Raw genomic sequence first — 17,066 nt, 5'->3', positions numbered from 1 at the left:
CTGTTAAAATTGGCAACCAGGGCAAAACTTCATGTGGGTCATCTTATTCATGGCTAATAATATTTTTATTAGATTCCTCTCGTCGAGAAGTGTAGGATTGATATAAAGATTATCCAATTCCGATAAGTATTCATGGAGATATGAATTTATTTTGATTATGGAATTATTATCAAGCCGACCTACAACTCATGTAGGCTCAGAAGCCCAACAGTCGCATCTATTCACCCACCAACATTGTGTATAAATATAAGAGGGCTTTTCCTCATTTGGACTCACTCATCTCATCACATCTCTCTCTCTCTACTGCACAGATATGAGTCTCTTCTCTACTGCGCTGAAATGGGTCTCTCTCTCTCACACATGTGAAGCCGGAAGCTATTGAATTTGAAGCTGCAACTGCAGAAGTAAAGATTGACTTGCGTGGCCTAGAAGATCTCCTCTTTGGAACTGCGTTGTAGGTTCATCTGAACCTCCTTTGAAAGCCGCAACTTTTGGTGGTGGAATGAAGTCAATCCGACGAACGTTTTGCAAGATATCGACTGCCCTAGTTTGAAACCAGAAACTGTTGAAACTGAAGCTGCAACTGCAGAAGTAAAGATTGACTTGCGTGGCCTAGAAGATCTCCTCTTTGGAACTGCGCTGTAGGTTCATCTGAACCTCCTTTGAAAGCCGCAACTTTTGGTGGTGGAATGAAGTCAATCCGACGAACGGTTTGCAAGATATCGACTGCCCTAGTTTGAAGCCGGAAACTGCTGAAACTGAAGCTGCAACTGCAGAAGTAAAGATTGACTTGTGTGGCCTAGAAGATCTCCTCATCTGAACTGCGATGTAGGTTCATCTGAACCTCCTCTGGAAGCCAAAACTTTTGGTGGTGGAATGAAGTCAATCCGACTATCAGTTTGTGAGATATGGTCTGCCCTAGTTTGATAATGAAGCCGCTAATGCTGATGCTACTGATCTAGGGTATGCTACTGCTGATATGAATCAGATTTATTGTACTATTTCTCTCTGCTGAATTATTGAAGATAAAAGAAGATTTGATCAAAGGGTTTCCCCACACATTGTGGGGTTTGTCCCTGGCTAGCCGCCACATCTTGTGTCTCTTGTCTTGGCTTGTTTTCTGTCGATCGTTTAATGTTCTATCTGCACTTTACTTTATGTACATGTGATTGCTAATCGGTGGAATATAATAAGAAAAAGAAGTAAACTGTTATAAGCATAGAACATACCATAACTTAACATGGTATCGGAGCTGAGGTGAAGACAAAGCCCGAGCAAGAGCAAGAGCAACCATTGAAGAGAAGATTGGTAAGGCTATCCTAAAAGAACTATGGGGTCTTCAACACTCTTTCCTGCCGAAGACAAGCTCCGTGAGAAAGCTGACTATCACGGATGAAAGATGTGTATCGATCTAACCCTTGAAGATCAAGGAGTGCTGGACCATGTAAGAGGCAATATTGTTGAGCCTTCATCCAATGCATCTGCTGCTGCCTGAAACAAATGGAAAAATGGAGAAGTCAAAACAAAGAAGATCATCCGGGACTCTATCGACAAGCGCTTGGTGGCCTACATCTCTGATCTAGACACCTCCAAGGAAATCTACGACAAACTGGCGAGTTTATTTAAAGTTAATGATGCAAATCAAGTTTTGTTTTTTAGAAATAAGCTGAGGGAAATCAAGAAGGGTAAAGATGAAAGTATGCAAGCATGCTTCTTAAGAATCACCAAGATCAAGAACGGTCTCCTATCTATTGGGGAAACTATTACTGACAGAGAAATGGCACTCACAACTCTTGAAGGATTACCATCTGAATGGTATGTGTTCAGGACTACTCTTCTGAACTATAATGTAATTCCTGGTTTCGAGGAATTAATGGCTAGATGCATTCAAGAAGAAACAAGGGAAGAAGTGTAAGAAATGGCCATGCCTAAAGGTCCTCCTGCCGCCTTTTCTTTTCATGCAAAGAAAAGAAATAATTCCAAGACTAAATCAAAAGGAAAGGCTGGACCTAAGGCTAGAAGAAAATGACGATGTTACATTTGCGATAAAGCAAGTCACTATGCAAGGGAGTGCCCTGATAGAAAGGACTCACTCTAGGACGATGATCAAAATCCCTCTGATGGCAATCAAAGGAATGACAAATTCAACAGCAAAGGTAAGAGGAGAGCTGGGAATCAAGGAAGAGGACAAGCATTCAAGAAGGCCAGAAATTCCAGGATGTATTAAATGCACCTGACCTCAAAAAGAACCTAGTGTCCATCTCGGGAACGGAAGACAAAGGCTACAAGGTAACCTTCAGCGATGGCAAGGTATGTATATGGAAAAATAATGTTAAAGATGCCTTTACTCTTGGGTTTAGTGTTGATTCATTATATCAGGTCGATGGAAGTCTGCTAGGTGTCATGTCTTATGACACACTTCTTCAGTCCGAACTTTGGCATCGGAGGTTTGCCCACCTTCATTATAAAGCTATACTCGGTGTAAGACAAATGGTGATAGGGATGCCCGAATTCTGAATAGAGAATGAAGGTGTATGTCCAGGATGTGCTGAAGGAAAGCTCAAAAGGGGACCATTCCCCTCAAGCCAAAGCAAGACCTCTGATATATTACAATTGGTTCACTCAGGCATACCTGAGGTTGGCATTAAGAGGGAGACTACTACACCACATACTCCTGAGCAGAATGGTGTGGTGGGAAGGAAGAACCGCACGATGATGGAAGCTGTCTGGGCCATGCTACATGATCAAAGACTTCTGATGTTTCTATGGGCTGAAACTACAATCACCGTCGTATATGTACAAAATTGATGCCCTCATCAAGCATTGGGTTCCAAGACTCCTGAAGAAAAATTCACCAGTAAGAAACCTGATGTTTCTCATTTTAAAATTTTTGGAAGCCCTGTATACTTTCATGTGCCGAAAGAGAAAAGAAATAAATTGGGAGCATCTGGAAAGAAGGGAATTTTCGTGGGCTATGGTGAAAATACTAAAGGCTATAGAATCTATGTAGCCGGTCAAAGGGAAGTCATAATTAGTCATGATGTCACCTTTGACGAAGATATGGCTCTCAGCAAGGTGATCAATCTTCCAACTTTGAGGAGCTCTCAAGAAGCCAACACCAGGGAACCGAAAGAAAAGGATGATGAATCAATGCCTGATGTAGAAGAACCCATCGATCCGATTGATCCTCCTCCAAATGAGCCTTCCTCTTCTAGGAAGAGGCCTTCATGGCTTAAGGGGTTACTTGATGATGCTGAAGGACATGCTGCACCCTGAGGAACCTTCCGTCAAAGTAAGAAACTTAATAGGTATCAAGGATACCTGACCATCATGAGCACGATCATACAAAATGAGCCTTCGTCATTCTCAGATGCCGTCAAGCATCAAGTATGGAAGGATGCTATGACCGAAGAATATGAGTCTATCATAAAGAATGATGTTTGAGAAGTAGTTCCCAGACCCCAGGACAAGACTGTTGTTACTTCCAAATGGCTTTACAAGATAAAGCATGCAGCAGATGGAAGCAAGGAAAAGTATAAGGCTCGTTTTGTTGCTCGAGGTTTCTCCCAAAAGTAAGGTATAGACTATGATGAGATATTTGCACCTGTTGCCAGATATACGACCATCCGCTCAATCATAGCCCTTGCCGCTTCACAAGGATGGAACCTACATCAAATGGATGTCTAGACTGCGTTCTTGCATGGCTCGATCAAAGAAGAGGTCTACGTGGAGCAACCCGAAGGATTTGAGATTTATGATCGAAAATCTCATGTATGCAGGTTGAAGAAAGCTCTCTATGGGCTGAAGCAAGCACCCCGAGCATGGTATGAGAGGATCGATAGCTACTTGATGAAGCTGGGATTCACTAGGAGTGAAGTCGATCCTAACCTTTACTTTAATGTTGAAGATGACAAGCCTCTCATACTGGTGTTTTATGTGGATGACCCTTTCTAACAGGTGCAGACCCTCTCATTCACAAATGTAAGAGGAAGCTGGCCTCTGAATTTGAAATGAAAGACCTAGGACTGATGCACTACTTCCTAGGACTTGAAGTATGGCAGAAGCCAAGGGAAATTTTCCTATCTCAAGGAGATCAGACCATGACGTGTGTTCGTTATGTTCCGGAGCTTTCGTGACAATGGGCACCTACACATTAACTGACCACTTTTTCGTGGTCGATATCCCGGACACCAACATGATACTCGGTGTTCAGTGGCTCATCACTCTAGGGACGGTCACGACAGATTGGAAGGCCCTAGAGATGGAGTGGGATGATGAGAAGACAGGAAGGCATGAGAAGATATGGGGACAGCACACATATCCGCCTCAGACTATTTCGGCTCATCGGATGGAGGCAGTCTTCCTAAAGGGAGACATAGAGTGGGTAGTAGAGCTGCGTGCATCAGAGGCAGGGACTACAGGGCGAACGGCACATCCGGAGATACAGTCCATCCTTGACTGGTATGCCATAGTGTTTGGGGAGATTCTGCCAGGAAAGCCACCGGACCGAGGGTTTGAGCACACTATCGAGCTTGAGCAGGGCATCCAAGCAGTGATCACCACCCCCTATAGGCACCCCAAGGCCTATCGAGATGAAATTGAGCGGCCTATCCAGGAGTTGCTGGCTCTTGGGCACATTTGACCGAGCACGAGTCATTTTGCTTCTTCTGTGGTGTTGGTGAAGAAGAAGGACGGTACATTGAGGATGTGCATCGACTACAGGGTGAGGACTGATCACAACAGCCTCAAGTTCTTTTTGGAGCAGAAGCAGCTACAGGAGAGGCAGCAGAAGTGGATCAGTAAGATCCAAGCATATGACTTTGACATTGAGTATGTCAAGGGTAAGAACAACGTGGTAGCAGATGCCCTTTCACGTAGACCATCCATGTTGTCTCTTATGAGCTTGGATACAGACTGGAGGGCTCGACTCTTAGTAGAGTACTCCAAGGATAGGTTTGCATGTGAGGTCCTGGATGGGCAGGTGGCAAATGACAAGTACAGGGTGGTTGATGAGATCATCTATTACAGGGACCGGATCTTCTTGACTGAGGGGTCTCAGCTCAAGAAGAAGATACTCCAGGCATCACATGATTCACCTTTGGCAGGACATCAGGAGTTTACCAAAACCTACAGGGCCATTAGAGAGAGGTTCTCATGCAAGGGCCTCAAGGAGAACGTACTCCAGCACATCCGGGAGTGCGATGTTTGCCAGAGGAACAAGGGAGAGATGAGCCATCCCGCGGGTTTATTGCAGCCTCTTCCCATTCCGGAGGGGAAATGGGAGAGTATTTCGATGGACTTCATCACAAGGGTGCCCATGGTACAGGGCAAGGATTATATCTTTGTCGCCGTTGATCGACTGACAAAGTACGCACATTTTTTTGCCATATCCGCACACTATACAGCAGCACAGGTGGCCGAGCTGTTCTTCAGAGAGATTTTCAGGCTACATGGTCTTCCTAAGTCCATCGTCAGTGATAGGGATAGCCGTTTCATGGGCTGGTTTTAGCAGGAGCTTTTCCAGTTGGTGGTAACGGAGTTGACACCAAGTACCAGTTATCACCCACAGACGGATGGGCAGACAGAGATAGTTAAAAAGTGGCTGGAGGGCTACTTACGTAACTATGTCAATGGGCAGCAGCGAGCATGGCTGAAGTGGCTGCATCTGGGGGAGTACTGCTACAATACTTCACATCACATGTCCATTGGTATGTCACCATTCTATGCCTTATATGGGTATCATCCTTTATCTTTTGCTGACGTGATGTTTGGTGATAGCAAGGCTCCTAGAGCCAAGATTTGGATCCAAGAGAGTCAGGATATCCTCCGAGCTCTCAAGGATAACATGGCTACAGCGCAGAACCAGCAGAAGTTGTATGCCGACAGGGGTCGGGTGGAGAGACAATTCGAGGTAGGGGACATGGTCTACCTACGATTACAGCCATACCGACAGTCATCACTGAAGCAGAAGGGGGCTAAGAAGCTCAAGCCCCGCTTTTATGGGCCATATAGGGTGATACAGCAGGATTGGACAGGTTGCATATGAGTTGGAGCTGCCCCAAGGCAGCAAGATTCATAACGTTTTTCATGTATCATGCCTGAAAAAGGCATTGGGGCAGCAGGTGACAGTGACAGATGAGCTACCACCCATGGATGATGAGGGGCATTTGGTATTGCAGCCGGAGGCTATCATTGATACCAGGGAGAGGTAGCTGCGGAGCAAGACAATCCGGAAATTCTTGGTGAGGTGGAAGAATTTGCCGGATGAGGATGCCACTTAGGAGAGTGAGAATATCTTGCAGCATCCATCACTTCAGTTGCTTGAGGACAAGCAACATTTTGCCGGGGGAGACTGTAATATTCCTAATTAGCCATGGCTAATTGGAATATTCGATTTTGTTCAATTTTTGCCTTCTATAGTTATTTGTAAATAAAAAAAGTGAGGACGGGGGACATAACCCACTTTTAGAATACAAAGTCACTTCCTAGTAGCACAACGTTGTGACTTAGAGGGGACCCAATGGGGCCAAAGGAGGACGCAGAAATGGAGCCCACGCAGACACATAGAGGGACTAAGCAGGAGGGAAGAAACACGTGGCAAGAGAAGAATCACGCAGGAGGAGGTGAGCCTTGGGATTGAGAGAGGCAAAAGCTATAAAGGAGAGAGGAGCCCCCTCATTTTAATCATTCTGGTTATGAGCATTTGTGATAATCATTTCGACTTAGAGCACGTTGGCTGTTTAGCTAGTCTGCAGCATTGTTTAGTGCATTGAGTGTCTCCATTCAAAGATCTCACCCTTAGCCCTGGAGGACTTCCGAGTGCCTGCTCGGGCAAGGTATTTCCATTGGCATTCCAGCAGTAGTTTCATCAGCATTTCAGCAGCAGTTTCATCAACATTTCAGCAGCAGTTTCATCAGCGTCTTTGAGGAACTACGCAGAACCCCAAGGGGGTGATTTTGGGGGTCGGCCATTTCAGAAAAGCTTTCTAGGTTTTTCTGGGTTTCTTGAGTAGAGTCTGATTCCAGAGTTTTAGCCTTTCTGAGGAGGGGAGCAGCCCCAAATCCTCATTCGATTTCCAGTAGCAGCAGCAGCACGACAGTTTTCCAGTAGTTGGGACGCAGATCAGTGTGAGGCCATTCCAGGAAAGCTTTCTGGGTTTTTCTAGGTTTCTTGAGTAGAGCCCGAATCCAGAGTTTCAACTTTTTCCGAGGAGGGGAGCAGCCCCAAATCATCATTTGTTTTCAAGCAGCAGCATCCACACAGAGAGGCCATTCTTGTCATTCTAAGAGTATTTCTTCACTTGCCTTGTGCAAGTCGAGGTGCCATCTGTGTAACCACCTCTTGTACTCATTTATTGCTCAGTATAATAAAATGTCTTAGCATTTCTTGCTGCATTTCTTGTGTATCTGCTTATATTTCCGGTTTACATTATGATATGTTGTTCCACTATTATTTTATCACTTTTGGGTTATTATATCATTTGCACATATTTGGTTGGAGTTTTTGCTGGGGTTTGAGGAATATTCTGGTTTAGGAATATTACATTCTCGAACAATGGAAGCATTCATTTTTCCTTTATTGTTATACATGTTATTCCTTTGGTTGTTATTATTTTTGTAGTTGTTGTTGTTGTTGTTGTTGTCATCCCTTGAAGGATTTTCTTGTGAGGACACTCTCTAGCATAGTGGTTGAACTTGTTGCAATTGTAGCATCTTCCTTTGCCTCTTATTTTGAATCCCATCTTAGATCCTAGACCCTGTCTCCTTGAATCATTCCTTCTTTTAGTATTAGCAGAGAAGGCAGTAGGTTCATTGGATTTATCTCTCTCCATCATTCTTGTTTCCTCTTGAGTGCATCTAGCCAATAGCTCATCAAAACCAAGTATCATGTCATTATTGAGAATGGTGGTGACAAATGTATCCCATGATCTTGAAAGACCTCCAAGAGCAATGAGAGTGAGTTCCCTGTCAACAGTAACTTCTCCAATAGATAGAAGGTCATTCTTGACTTGAGTTATTCTCATAAAATAGGATTGGATAGACTCCCCTTTATCCATCTTGATATCCTTCAACTTGTTCTTGAGAAAGAGGATTTGATTTGCATTGTTCACTTTGAACATCCCAACCAACTTATCATACGTTTCCTTAAAAGTTATCAAATTAGAAATATAGGCAACCAAATGCTTTTGAATTGAGTCAATTGAAATTTTCTTAGCTTTGACCTCACCTTTTCTATACTTGGCTCTAGCAGCAGCAAGTGCATTTGAAGGAGGTTCCACCACCTTCCCTTGCACATAGTCCAATACTTCATGTTCCTCCAAGGTCAAATCAAGAGTCATCTTCCAGGCATGATAATCTAACTTGTCATTAAGTTTATCTTTAGTCTTAAAATATGAAGTAGTAACCATGGAGACTAGTCCTTGTCAACAAGTATCTTGGTGATTGCTTTTCCTCTTGCTTGGGATTGTCCTCACCTGAGCTCTGATACCATGTTAATTTTGGATAACAATGGTATGTTCTATGCTTGCAACAATTACTTCAATGTCCTTTTATTAGCCCAATGACAAATCCACTTAAATTTCCAATAGCAATCACACAAACCGATTAATTCACATTGACAAAAACTGTAGATAGAACATAAACAATAAATGCAAAAGACAAGTCAAGACAAGAGAACACAAATATTTGGCTAAATCCAGAGAAAAACCCCAAGATGGGGAAACCCTTAATCAATCCTTCTTATTATCAAATATCAAATGTTCAACAGAAAGAGAATGTCCAATAGAGTACAATGATGAAAGTCAAAGTCAATGTGACTTGACTTTTGCAAACTACCCAAACCAATGTAAATCTGATCAGCTTAATGAAGTTTTGCAATTTTGTAAAGTCGACAACAGTCAATGTGCCCTAACCAGCGAACAGTCAATGCAACAGTCAAAGTAGTCTCAAAAGAGCTCGGTCTTAGTTCAATTAATGTGGCCTCCTTTGCTTATTAGAATGAGCACAAAACAGTCCAATTCCAGACAGAGAAACTTGGTCAACTTACAGAGGACACCTGTAGTCAAAGCTTTGTAATTAGGGTTGCGTTCAAAGTGCCCAATTGCCTCAGATTTCATGCCAACAGTGGTGGCCTACTAGAACAGAGATATTCCATTAAAAACCATAGTCAAATTATACCAAATTCACCCAAGTCAACGCTGGTAAACATCCCAAAACAAACCTAAAATTCATCCAACCTGAAATAGATATTGTCCCTTTGCACGTGTGAGAAATCTATGCAATCCCTGAGTTGTATGAACCAATCAATGAAGGAGAGAGAAGAAATGATTTGTGTTGTCGATGAGATGCCAAAATGAGTTGACCTTAGGTTATATTTATAGTGGTTGGTGTGGGTGAAGAGACATGTCTTTTCATCAAGTGGGTCAACATGAATAGGGGCAAACCTCAGCCGACATGAAAAAGAGGCTTTTGTAGGAGGACAAAAATTCTAATATTTCAAATGAAGAATGATGCCATAAAGTGTGCTTCAAGGGTGAAGAGTGCCATCAAGAAGGAGTTGCCAAATGAGGGAATTGATCCCTAGTTGCCAACTTTAATAGTTTTTTAGGGCAAGTTGAACCGGGATTGCTTGCAAAGAGAGAAAAAACTCTCTTAGATATTTTGCCAGTATTTTGTTAGGATAGGATTGTCAGTTTGGCATCCAAATTGTAATCAAAAAAATTCACTGTTGCATAATAATAATAAAACCCTCATCTGTTGCACCGGTTTTCCCACATTGGTTTTTTCCGGGGACAATTGTCCAAAAATAACAGTGTCATTTTTATTGTGTGTGTGCTCTATATTTATCAGTTTCCAACATTTTATTTTCCGCAACATTTTATGGTGAAAATTGCAATTGTGATTTTATTCATTGTTTGTCTTAGCAAATAAATTGCACTTAAGTTTAATCAGTGAGAAGACTAATTTCCAGTTGTCGAAATAGATTAAAAATTTCACACTCAGTCTACCTTTCAATTGATAGATGTTAATGAATAATAACGATGGTACCAAGGGGAGAAGACTTCATGGCCAAGTTCCCTGGTCAAAGGGACCAACATGATGGGAAACTGCATCCTGAGTGTATATATGTGAGGAGGGAGCAATCATGGATGCATGAGTTACCAACTCGGCCTTTGTTTTTACACTGCTCTTGTGCACCTTTTACTTTTGCTTGAGTTTTCCTTGTATTACTACTCATAGCTCAAAGGGTTATAGCTTGCTTTAAACGATGTATAGCAGTTATATTACCGAGTAAGGATGAGTCACTTCGTTGCTCATCAAGGTTGGGACATGCAAGGGTTCATTTTATGATGTAATGTGCTCAGGAACCGGGTGATGGCCATAATGAGTGAGGTAAAGCTCATGTTAGGTTTTTACCACGTGTTAATTTGTATGTCTCAACCATCTTTTACATTTTGATCTTCTTTCTTTTGATTTTGTTTTGTGGCCATAATATGCTCTTTCTTTTTCTTTTAGCTACATCAACCTCCCAGGGCGAAGTTTTGGGCCCTACCCAAGTATGAAGATGTATAAGTGCCAAATCCCAGAGAACCAATGGTCAGTTGAACTTGAAGAATGGATGTGAGATAAGGGCTTGTAATGTATGATGGAAAGTGGTAAGTATGGAATAGGTATAGATGGAACTATGCTATCTCAATTAGGGTTTTCCAAGTAGTGTCCCTCCTATAGGCCATTAGGAGAGGTCACATGTGACTAGGATCAAAGATCAACCCCCCCAATTAAGGTGAGAGAACAAGATCACCATCAAAACCCCTCCTTACAGGCCACCCCATAATCCATACCAAATGCCCAAACACAAACAAGCATAAGCACCCAATTGCAAAATGAATAAAGTACCTTTTGATCGGAAGCCCACCTTTGTCCATGTGCTCATGCCAGATGGGTGTGAAGCATATGGCTAATGCAAGTGGCATAGATGTAATAGCATATCGTTAGGTAGTAGTGGTTGTCAGGGCTTGCATGGTTGGCCAGCTGGATGTGAAGAATGGCAGAAAAGTTTTCTCTTATAGAGTTACCCATTTTGATGGGTAACAAACACCTCCCAAGGTGACCACTCCTCTAAACCATCCATCATCCTACTCAAAAGATGCCAAATGAGTGTGGAGTAGGCATATGTGTTCCACAAATGCAAAAAAATCGATCAAATGGTCCAAGCAAGCAAGTCAAACCCTCAAAATGAGCAATGATGTGGCAAGTGTGGCATCCAAAGAGTGCGCATGGTCCTATCACAATGCCCTAGGAAAATCACAATGCCCTAGGAAAATCACAATGCTCTAGATAGTGTGCACAATGCCCAAGTGTTCGCAATGCCAAGGCAGTCACAAATCTCAATGAACGTACATAGATCTTGAGAAAACTACATAAATCCTAATGCAACATAAATGATGAGTCATGTTAAAAGCAATTTCCATAAGGTGGAGAAACATTAATATAATCTTCTAATTTCACAATAACTCAAAGAATTTATACCATTTGCAAAATTTACATGGTAGGGACAACATCAACCTCTATTACATGTGACAACTCCTAAGACAAGTAGTTCCTAGGGCACTAAGTAAGGAGCATGTGATATGATGGATGATATGACCAAGGAAGGTAACTTCATGAGTTGACTTGCAAAGCCACATAAGTTTTCTTAAAGATATTCATCCACATGAGTGCCTTTAAAGATGAGAGAGGACTTTAGCAATGAGTTAATGTTTTCTTGGCACTATTTCTTACTACCCCTTTCTTGTCTTTTTCTTTATTTATTTGATTGCTCCTTTTTTCTTTAGATATGCATTCTTAAGCATGAGAGTTGGGGCATTGGCCTCATAGTGAGTGGGCACAGCTCAAGCTTTATTTTTTGGTGTTTTAGCCACATCAACCTCGAATTTATAGTTCTTAAGATAAGGCTTTGTTCATGGGATTATGAAGCATGAACCTTGCTATGACATATGACAAACCAACCATGAGCGGGTAAACTAAAAAGGTGTATGGAATAATGGAGAAGATGAAAGATGTTAAGTATGATTTTGCATATGAACACACTAGTACAACTCAGCCCAAGAGTGATAACACTTATCTAAAGGATGACTATGACTCGCCAATGTACAACAAGACAAATGATAACAATTTAGAGTGTGATGATCCATTATTAGACTTAACTCATGCTCACCACCATCATGATAAATACATGAAACACCATCATCATACATGAGCAAGGAAATAAATATATGTCAGTGTACAATGCATCACGCCTCATAGGCATAACCATCAATAAAGCATCATGTGTACAACATCAACATCATTATGCCAACCAACTAAACCATGCTATCATCATCATGAAATCATCAAAGGCATATCCACTACACAAGGAGGAACATCATGCACCAAGATCTTTTAGATATGTGCTCTGGAAGATCAATCTGAACTTTGAAGGGCTCACGATTAAATGTGAATTGGAACATGTTAATTTTAGGTATGTTCTATGCTTAGAGCAATTTATTTCAATTTTCACAATTAGCTCAATACCTTTTCCAGATTAGCAATCACATCAGCATTAAAGTAAACTGCAAATAAAACATAAACATAAATCGCAGAAGACAAGCCAAGACAAGAGGACACAAGATGTGGCGCTAGCCAAGGACAAACCCCAATGTGGGGAAACCCTTGATCAATTCTTCTTATATGTTCTTCAATAGTTCAACAGAGAGACAAAGAGATAGTACATTTACAATAGAAGTCAACACTTCGACTTATCTAGATAAGAGCATAGATCATCTCTAAGAAGATGATACATGAGATCAGTTGAAGACATGTTGCTTCAACTGATTCTCCAAGGTGACTCCTTCACCTATCGTTGTGCTGCATTTCGTCATCATGTTGCACCTCACCATGCTGCACCATGTTGCACCCATCATCACTATGCTGCATCTCATCATGCTTCATTAATCATGATTGTACCCATCACTGTACTACATTATGTGTCATTGTTGCACCATGTTGCCATACTGACCTATGTGCTGGTTGCATCTTGCTTGCTTGTTGTCCCTAGCTTGCTTGTTGTCCCTAGCATGCTTGTTGTCCTTTGCATGCTTGATGTTGCATGCTAGCTGTCCCTTGCATGCTAGCTATAATATTGCATGTTTGGTGTATTCGCTGCTAAGTACCATACAACTATCCCAATGTTAGTTAGTTGTCCCTTGAATGCTACTCTCCTTTGAAGACAGATGCTCTGGCTGTTCCAATAGTTCCAACAATTCCCGGCAATTCCGACAATTCCGGCTGTTCCCGGCAGTTCCGGCAATTCTAGTTGTTCCCGACATTTCCGGCTTCTGCCCTCTGCGTCAACTTTCCCGCCTGTTCCGGCAATTCCCAATAGTTCCAGCAGTTTCAGCAATTCCGGTTATTCCCAGCAGTTCCTGCAATTCCAGCTATTCCCAGCAGTTCTGGCTTCTCCGGCTGTTCTCGGCAGTTCCGGGTTCTACCCTCTGTGTAAGCGTTACCTCATGTTCCGACAATTCCAGCAGTTCCGGCAGTTCCTACAATTCCGGCTATTCCCGACAATTCCGGCAATTTCGGCTATTTGGCTATTCCTGGCAGTTCCAACTTTTGCCGGTAGTTCCGACTTTTGCCGGCAGTTCTAGCAGTTCCAGTTTCTGCCCTCTGGATTAAGGCAACGTTATCCCTTAGGATCTCTCCTCCTACTAAAACCCAAAGACAAGTAGAGAAGAAGAGATCCCAAGTGTGTTGAAAATGACTTGAAGGCCACCTCTATTTATACTAAAACGTTGAGCACAAGTGGGGTCTATTTGGTTGTTGGCCGACCTTGACGAATTGTCCCATAACACAAATAAATTCATATCTCCATGAATACTTATCGGAATCGGATGATCTTTAGATCAATCCTACACCTCTCGATGAGAGGGATCCAAGAAAAATATCAGCGTCCATTAATAAGATGACCCACATGGAGTTTGGCCCTAGTTGCCAATTTTAACAAAACATCATTCTATCAGGATGGTGGTGCTTGTGCAAAACTCTCTAGCATGTGATGAGAATCACATAATTACATCTCATACAATATGAGGGATAACACCTCTATATTCCTTAAACTAGCTTCATATAATTTCTGACAGCAGGTCCTTTCAAACAAAAGAAATTAACCATTCTAACTCAACCAGAGTTCTAGCCATTCTAATTTCATGACTGTGTCAAAAATTATAATCTCCAATTGTTAGGACTTATATTGTACAGATAACATGGCATGGTCTATTGCAATTGTCTAAGATTCCAAGTTACTAAATAAAAATTGCTGCATACAACTCTACATAGATGAAAGTTGCAAGCATTTTCCATCCACAACTCTCGTCTGATAACTAACATTAAAAGACTAGATTAGGTAGGATAATTTTATTAGTGTCAAACAAATTAAAGGCAGGCCACAGGGGAAGCTCGTGTGGCCATAAGGAACTCCTATCTACCTATAGAGAAAGCATTAGGCAGGAAAGATTGCAAGGCCATAAGTGGTTTTCAGGTGGCCTAAAGGAAGGTTAGGGTGTGAGGCCGTGCTGTTTGCTTTTCTTCCATTTCTTCCATAAGAGGGAATTCCCAACTAACTAGTTGCGTCGTGGGTAAAGCGAGTCATATGTCGAGTCTTGAGTAAGCTCCCTTTCCTGAATGGTACCAACTCTTCTATTCTATGGATAGTAAAGAAGTCACTCCAGGAATGGCTCTCTCCACAGACCCTTATGAGAAAAAGAGTCCCCAAGAAAACAGCGATGGGTGGGAATTCTTGGTGTAGCATTCCCGTTCTTTAGATCCTGATTATTTTTCCAACTAGCAAAAACTTTGAAAACAATACAACATTTATGCTGTTCTATAGTCTACAGTTTTATTCTTGTATTGGGAGCAAACTGTAATATGTGGGCCAGTGATACCTAACAGCATTGAGAGGGTGCTCATAGCTATCAGAAGCATTCTTCTACAATTACATGTCACCAGTGAGATAAAAATATTGCGTAGCATCGCCAAAATCATCATGCTTCTCCTCATTACATACAATGGGACATAATGATATAGAATTGAAGTAAGGACTGGTTCTTACATAGAAATTATGTTTTTTGTCAAAACTTACCCGGCATTGAATATTATCGGTGGAAGGAGATAGATGAAGAAGAGTTCTTCGTTGAATACCAGAATATGAGAACTTTTTCCCTTGCTAATTAGCAACACAATCACTCCAGCAAATATACCCTATGCAACAAATAATATTATAATCTCCAATCAGTTCAATTTCAACTGAAAATTAATCACTATAATGTCCAGAGTCTTATATATAAGATTCTAGAGATACTCACAATAATAAGGGATGTAATAGACTCGTTCATCCATTTATTCTCCTCCAGTAGGTGACCAATTATAATACAAATACAGAGTAGAGTTACAAACAATGTGATGGAAACAATAGAGGATTCACCAAGGCCGAGCTTGAATAACATAGAATGTGTAGGAACCATGTGAGTAGGCACAACTGAGTCCTCCATGGCACAATTTCTTTATCACCCTCGAGACTGACCAATTCAGCAAAATATTCCGATTGAACAGAGGATTACCTATCCAGATTAGCTTCTGCGAGTCCTCAATCGATATCCGAAATCCTCAAACGCTTGATTTCAGGCTCATTCAGCCCATTATTGAAGATGGTTTAACCTTACTGGAAGCACTAAATGGCCGGATTGAACCGGCCCATCGAGCTTTCGGACATCCAGAAGCCCCAGAAAGGGGAAACAAACACTACCTAGAAATTTGAAATCAGACAGGAATGTTTAAGCATTTTCTGAGAATTTATAACATGGGATGGCTCAAATTGCAGCCGCTTTGAAGGCCAAGAGAAACATCTCGTCACGATTATAACTTCGCTAATTGGTTGAAGGATGTACTTCCCAACAAAAACGAAGAGAAGAAAATACCTGGGGGTAACCTACAACTGTGAAGTAAAGTGGAAGCGGATGGGGATTTATCTGAGTATGCTTGAAATTAAATGGAATGGCTCAAATTGCAGCAGCTTTGAAGGCCGACAGAGACATCTCGCCCCGCTTATTACTTCGCTAATTGACTAAATGATGCACTTTCCGACATAAAAGAACAGACGATTCCTTGCGGTAGCTAAAACTGTGAAGTAGAAAGCAGATGAGGATACTCAATTGGCTGGGTAGATCGATGGATTCACAGCATTATGTCGGTCGAGTCAAGCCAACGAAAATCAAACCCGTTCCGACGGTGTTAGGTGACAGTCAGGCTGCGTGCGTGATTTGTACAAAAAGAGCGGAGATTCTCAAACGTGGTTCTGCTGTGTTGGCGCCCACACGTGGCAGGCTGTGGCCCGTGAGATCAAAACCATGAATTTGATATATGGACCTTGTTTATATTGTTGACTTGTAAATTTTGTTTTTTGTTCACTGAATAAAATTAAATATCATATTTTCTGATCATTAAATACAGGGAAGATGGAACGAAAAATTTTATAACAAAGATGTTAGGCATTTGTCCTATGTGGCACGTGATTCCTCTTTTATGATCGTGTGAACAGGAGACCGGATTCGCTATGTTTATTTCTACATATTTATTAAGAAATATATTTTATTTGATAAAGAACAACATCTAGTACAGGATTGTTTTAACCATCCTGTGAAGAGGAGACCAGATCCGCCATGTGAAAGTGTTTTTATTTTTACTTTTCAATATTTAACTACCATGTACGAAAGAAAAAGAGTGTCCGTTAATTTTATTGAAAAATGGTGAATGAAGCAATTTGTGGTTCAATTTTTATTTTTGTTTTGAGTTTTGAAAAATGGTGAATGAAGTAATTTGTGGCTAAATTTTTAATTTTGTTTTGAGTTTTTATCGTCTAGATATTTTATGATGTATATAGTCTTATCAGAACTTTTGAGTTATCTATTAATTATTTTATAATAATTGTTTGTTTTGGGAGTGGTTTTCAATCAAGCTGTTAAGCAAGGGTT

At 41.4% G+C, this 17,066-nt stretch overlaps 1 protein-coding gene across 1 annotated transcript in view; it reads right to left on the bottom strand.

Moving 5' to 3' along the window:
* Window positions 1-16,336, bottom strand: part of LOC149168713 (sodium/hydrogen exchanger 2-like) — a 258,168-nt gene extending 241,832 nt beyond the window's left edge. The window contains exons 1-2 of the mRNA XM_089428385.1: window positions 15,402-16,336; window positions 15,179-15,297 (exon numbers count right to left, since the gene is read on the bottom strand). Of these exons, the coding sequence (XP_089284511.1) occupies window positions 15,179-15,297; window positions 15,402-15,587 (305 nt within the window). The 5' untranslated portion in view covers window positions 15,588-16,336. The remainder of the gene's footprint in view (window positions 1-15,178; window positions 15,298-15,401) is intronic.
* Window positions 16,337-17,066: the final 730 nt, after the last annotated feature.

The sequence above is a fragment of the Pinus tabuliformis genome, chromosome 4_2 (assembly GCF_031772625.1).
Source record: "Pinus tabuliformis cultivar Carrire ecotype Pingquan chromosome 4_2, CPIR1, whole genome shotgun sequence".
In the NCBI taxonomy this organism is placed as follows: Eukaryota; Viridiplantae; Streptophyta; class Pinopsida; order Pinales; family Pinaceae; genus Pinus; species Pinus tabuliformis.
The sequence above is the reverse complement of the archived record's forward strand: the minus strand, read 5'-3'. Positions and strand labels throughout refer to the sequence as shown.